This window comes from Poecilia reticulata, linkage group LG20 (assembly GCF_000633615.1).
Source record: "Poecilia reticulata strain Guanapo linkage group LG20, Guppy_female_1.0+MT, whole genome shotgun sequence".
In the NCBI taxonomy this organism is placed as follows: Eukaryota; Metazoa; Chordata; class Actinopteri; order Cyprinodontiformes; family Poeciliidae; genus Poecilia; species Poecilia reticulata.
The window spans coordinates 11,880,267-11,886,234 of record NC_024350.1 but is presented as its reverse complement, the minus strand read 5'-3'; the positions used below and the strand labels follow the sequence as shown (position 1 = coordinate 11,886,234).

Genomic DNA, 5,968 nt, shown 5'->3' with positions numbered 1-5,968 from the left:
TGAACCTGTAAATGTTTTGTTTACACCAGCAGAAGAAATATCAAACATGAAAGTCTCTCAACAAGGGTAAATAATCACTTCCCTGATTACTGAAACACCAATTTCCTCTGTTATTCATATACCTCAGAGTCACAGTGCAACAATATCCAATATCTACTTCCTAAGCAACAAAATGAACCTATAGGTCCCAACAGAAGTGAATCATACTCTTACTAGGAACAGAGTTATAGCTTCATTGAACTGACACAGTGTTTAGCTTTTCTGCATTCTTATATATAGAAAACAGAAATATGCAAGTTCAAGTCTCTATTTCTGAATGTTTTTCATATAGTTAGTTATTTTACAAATTGGTATTAATATATATTTCTGCAGTTCAACCTTAGTTATCTACAGTCATACCTCTTGAATTTTTCACATTTTTGTTTTTCTGTAAATTATGGGACAATTTAATGTGATATACCATCACCACATAGCATGTCATTGCAAAGTCTAAGAATGTTCTTTGTGTGTCTCCGTTTTGCCCTGTGCTGAACTGGTGACCTTCCCAGGTTGCATGCACCCCACCTCTCGCCCAATTAGCTTTCTGTACAGACAATGGATCAATGGATTTTTCTTCCATATCATAATTATGCATTACTTTGAGTTAAAGCTAGTTCAAAAACAATGTTGTTGTACCTGTAATGTGACACAATGCGAACAATGTTTGAGGGGTATGAATACATTTGCCTGACATTATATAAATTTTTTTTTAATGTAATGCAGCTCAGTTTCCTGAATGACATTAACTCATTCAAGAAGTTTCTTTGCTAACATTTTTGTATCTGTATGTTTTATACGATAAAAGCACTTTTACAAACAGAGTGGCTTTCTGGGCAGATCCCAAAGAATTGAATTTGTTGTTGTCAAGACACTGCCAGACTATTTCTCTGGGGGTCATCCTGAACATGACTGTTTTAAGACCTGACAACATTCCTTCTGTGTTGTGTCACATGGGTGGAGAGACCGCTGTTATTAAGTTATCGGTCGTTCCATCTGCCCTTCAGTCGCCTCGAATTGATCACAGCTGCAGCCCTGCAAGAGGCAGTGTTCGGTGCATGTAAGAGCGGAGGATGCTTTCAGAGGAAAACGGAGTCTCTGTTTGCCACACGAGAACCCGTCTTCGGAATATGCTTTTGCGTGACGACCCAAAGGTGAACAAAACGCAAGCCTCTGAACTGAGCTGGAAATTGTGCTCTGATGCTAATCTCTCCCTCTTCTTCGTTTGCTCAGGAACAATGAATACCCAAGATGAAAGGCCAGTAATAGTGAGACTGTAAGATGATAGGTTGCGTGGATGATGAATGAACTTAGGCGAAAGAAAACGAGGAATAAAACAGGCGGTGAGGCAGTTGTGTAGCTCTGCTCATGCTCAGAAGAAAAAAGCAATCGCATTAGCCCTGACATTAGCTGCTTCACCTTTACATCAACATTTAGACAGAGTGAGTATTTCTAACAATTAACGGGACGGGTTGGAGTACTCATGGGTTCTTTTAATAATTCACCACAATGACTCTCTTCCTGTCCTCTGTTGCTTCTTTTAGTCTTCCACAGCCATATGTTTGAGCACAACCTTCCTCCTGGGGTAGAAGTTGGAAACTTGAATCATGCCGTTCTGCTTGTTGCTGTCGGGCAGAGACACCAGCGCATTAAGGCAACACTGAGGATTTTCGCAACAGTGAATATCACAATCTCACAAACATCATCTGAGGCAGAGAGGAACTGGCTGAGCTCATAAACTGCCTGTGCTTCTTAGCCAACTGACACTGACTGTCACAAATGGTGGACCAAGCTGAACTGAAAGCAGAGTGTGTGTTTTCTGCACTGTCAACACTACACAGAAAAAAAACAAAACATACTGGCAGCTCTCTCTCAGCATTTTTAAGACAATGTGATGCATTTTTTTTTTTTTCATCATGGTGCGTTTATTTCAGCATAAATGTCATCAGTCCACACACAATCCCACATAAAAGCAAAGTAAATTCACATTTTACATGTATTTGGATACGGTGTGGTAAAATTTAAACAATCTGATGCATTATGTGAAATCGTTTGTGATGAGACCCTGAGCTCATCTTATTGCTGGACATGAGAAGATTCAATGTGTGAAGTGTAAATGTACTCATCAGGATCAGATTAGCTTAGTATTTACTTGCCAGAATGAACTTCAGTGATTTTTAAAACTAGAACTGGAAGTGCAAGTTTGTGTCTTAACCTAATGACAATTAAGCTTTGAGCAGGATTCTGGAATAATTCTACCTGGATATCTGTTGTTCCCATCAGAGATTTTAGGATTCATTTAAATTATCATTGTTATATTTAGAATTCAAATTTATACTCTTAAATTTTGAAATCCATTTAAGTTCTTTGCTGCTTTAAATGCCATAAATTTTGGTACTGCATTTTAATTATAGCATAATGGAGAATTGTGCATAATTCAGTGTAATAAAAGTGGTTTGAAATCATTTAAGGTTTAAGTATGTAACATAAACATGTAAGTGCAAAAAACAAAACCCCCAAAAAACCTACGCTTGTTGCTGCAGGAGGTGGAGGAAGTTCTCAGTCTGGTCCTCTGGTTCTTCTCCATCTATTTTAGCCAAGTAGGTGTAGAGATGGTAGAAGGTATCGTATGGGATCCTCGAAGGGCCACCCTCCTCATCAGTTGTCAGGATCTCACAGGCGTGCTTCATAGAGCTTGTAAGAGACTGGGGAGACGCCGACGACGGAAGCACAGACAAAGGAGTTCCATGCAAAATAAGGGAAAAATAAATTGGCAAGAAAATTAATATGCATTCAGCTTTGAAAAGCAATTACATGCCACATGTTAATGTGTAGAAGGAAACAGATAAGAGCCCAATGATATAAAATAAATAAATAAGTGAACGAGTGTAGATCGAGACTGCCCTCATGTGGTTTAGGTGTTCAACAGACTTGAACGCATCTTTTCCAAAACTACACAGGACTTTCCTGATTCCTGGTTGCTGTTTTTATCGTCTTTCTTTCGTCTGTTGCAGACACAAACACATCTCCTAGGAATATCTATATGCTGAAATAAATTCTCTTTGATCTGTCTCCAGTGCTGTTTTTCCTTGGTGGAAAAACGATTGGCTTAACTGGAGAAAATTGATTCATGTTAAAAAAATTTAAAAAAAAATAAAAAAAAGAGGCTTATGGAATCCTGTCAGCAACATGTGAGGCCAAAAAAAAAAAAAAAACCTGGACCAAAGATCTCTGAGTCTGGTTTGTTCCACTAGATGAGGAGGAGATGAAGAAACACAACAACTCCTAAGGTTCTCCTTCTGTGCTTTAACCTTTAGATTAAGTAAGAAGCAGCATTAGAAATTAGATTGTGCCTTACCCCTCCAAGAGCACTACAGCCCAGGGCAAAAAACTCCATCCAGTTGATTTCCAAACCAAAGCCCCCCAACGACAGCAGAGCCTCCAGTTGTTCCATGGGAAGACAGAGAGCCTTCCATTTCAGCTGCACATTCTCTTTGCTGCAAGTTCCCTTTGGAGACAACTGCGATAGCGCGGGAAAAGAAGAGAGATGCAAATACGTAGGTGAAAACTGTGAGCGTACGTGCATCCTTATTGGAATATCCTAAACAGTAATATACAGCACTGCTTTTAGTGGACATGTCTAGTTGCAACGTCAGCATAAGTGAAATCTCAACAGAGACGGAAAGAGGGATTTTCATTAAAGTTAAAATACAAAGAAGGTAAAAAATAATTTAACAGTGATGCATAACAACAAGAGTTTTGAGCAAACTCTTCCTACCTGCTTATGGAGGACCTTCAGTAGACCTGGAGTCAGTCCAGTGTCAGTCTTCTGAGTGGCAACATTCATTTCCAGCCTCTCCTTTACTGGAAGACACTCCCCTTTGGCCAGCGCGTGAAAGTATCTGGGAAGTAGTTATGGCATGTATCATTAAATTGATATAGTGTGACAGTGTAAAAATGAGCATGTGCACCTCAACCAGCTTAATAATATACTGCTCAAAAAAATCAAGGGAACACTTAAACAACACAATATAACTCCAAGTAAATCAAACTTCTGTGAAATCAAACTGTCCACTTAGGAAGCAACACTGATTGACCCGACGAGGGTCCCCGTTGTCAATCAGTGTTGCTTTCTAAGTGGACAGTTTGATTTCACAGAAGTTTGATTTACTTGGAGTTATATTGTGTTGTTTAAGTGTTCCCTTGATTTTTTTGAGCAGTGTATTTCATACTATCAGCTGGATGCAATAGAGGAGTTGTACTCATGTATTGTTTGTGACACCTCTCCCTGTTTGATCTTGATCTTATTTGAACAATATTTTGATATGAATTTACAGGCAGGGGTGGCTTTCAGTATCTCTCAAAGGAAGCAGAGCTTTGTGTTACCTCAATTATTTTTTTCCACAAAGGAAATTTAGAACATGTTGCTCGATTTTAGGTTTTCCTAAAAGCTCTGTAGGTTCACACAATAGTAGACAGGACGATCCTTAGGGCAGAAAAACAAACACCCTGTATGCTTCCAATTCAGCCAGTATACTGTATGTTCAACTTTATTTAATTTATTTTTTTACTTCGTTAAAAGTAGGCATTTAGTTTAACCACAGAAACTGCTTGGAAGCCTCTGGGAGCTAATTACAGCCTGTCAGTAGTAAGGGAGAGAGGCGCACAGATGAAAGGTAGCTTAGAGACACTTTTTTTTGTGAATTATTTGACGTAATAAATAAACCACAGCAAAGTCACACACGTCTATCCATAATCCCAAACGATGTTGACGACTTTTAACACTTACGCTGAACACCACTGCAGCAGATCTTTGGGCTGTGTTCGGATAGCTGCCTTGGTGAAGCTTTTGAGGATGTCTGGTAGCTCGGGAGGGATGTTGATTTGCTGGGAACAATAGAATGTGTCTGGAAGAGGCATGCCTACAGTGTGTACACATTGCAATACAGTCAGTCAGGTTAGCAGATAAACAAGATCACTGCCCGCATGCCCAGGTGGGCCCCATGTGGGGGAAAGGAGGGCTGATATATGGGTCCCATATGGGTTTGTCCGCGGGTTCCACGATGGCCCCACATGGGTTTGCCCATGTAGGGTCACAGCCTACGTGGGCCCTACATGGGCCCTAAATGAACAAACCCATGTGGGCCCACCACCATGTAGGGCCCATGTGGGCTCTGCCCCTACATGGGCACATCCATGTGGGGCCACCGTGGAACCCGCGGACAAACCCATATGGGGCCCATTTAATATGCCCTCCTTTTCCCCACATGGGGCCCACCTAGTCATGCTGACAAAATGATGGCATATTCTTGACTTGGAAGCATGACTAATTTTGGTAGGCACAGTAATGTCCACAACAATACATAGTAATATTAAGTAAAAAAGTTTAACTATAAGGTAAAGCCACCCGAATCTATCCTATTAAAAGAAAATAGTAATAGGAAAAAATATTACATTTAAATAAGAAATAATATAGATTTTTGATCAGTTATTTGCTCAATTCAATTCGGCTCATCTTTCTTCACTTAGACGTTTTGTTATTTTCAGTTCTTTCCAGGTGATTAAAACAATGACGAAAAATGTTAAGTTACCGACCTGGAGAATAACGACTGTGGACAAAGACTAAAATTAAAGGCGTTTAAATTAAAGGCGAGCCGAGAGGTTAAAATGCAGCTATTTCAAACATACAGTATTGTAGTATGTTTGTCGCCTGGCAACGGAGTTCTTCTTCAGCGGTAAGGAGTGAAGAATGTCGTCATGTCGCCCTCTTTCTTCCTTCTGCCTGTGTAAAAATCGTGTCAGATTAATACATCGCACTTTCATGGTAATGATTGAGTGAATGTTATACTTTGAGGCAAAATGTGGTTCATTATTTCCACGATCAAACACACACGTATATAGTTTACATTTTGGTATATATAAAAGATTTTTG

At 39.6% G+C, this 5,968-nt stretch overlaps 1 protein-coding gene across 1 annotated transcript; it reads right to left on the bottom strand.

Moving 5' to 3' along the window:
• Nucleotides 1-1,508: 1,508 nt before the first annotated feature.
• On the bottom strand, nucleotides 1,509-5,763 carry ropn1l (rhophilin associated tail protein 1-like). The gene is made up of 6 exons (XM_008396115.1): nucleotides 5,632-5,763; nucleotides 4,826-4,958; nucleotides 3,815-3,938; nucleotides 3,395-3,556; nucleotides 2,566-2,741; nucleotides 1,509-1,661 (listed from the first exon to the last, which is right to left on the bottom strand). Exons 2-6 carry the CDS (start codon nucleotides 4,954-4,956, stop codon nucleotides 1,577-1,579), a joined length of 678 nt encoding a protein of 225 aa, XP_008394337.1. The 5' UTR covers nucleotides 4,957-4,958; nucleotides 5,632-5,763; the 3' UTR covers nucleotides 1,509-1,576.
• Between the last annotated feature and the right edge of the window lie 205 nt (nucleotides 5,764-5,968).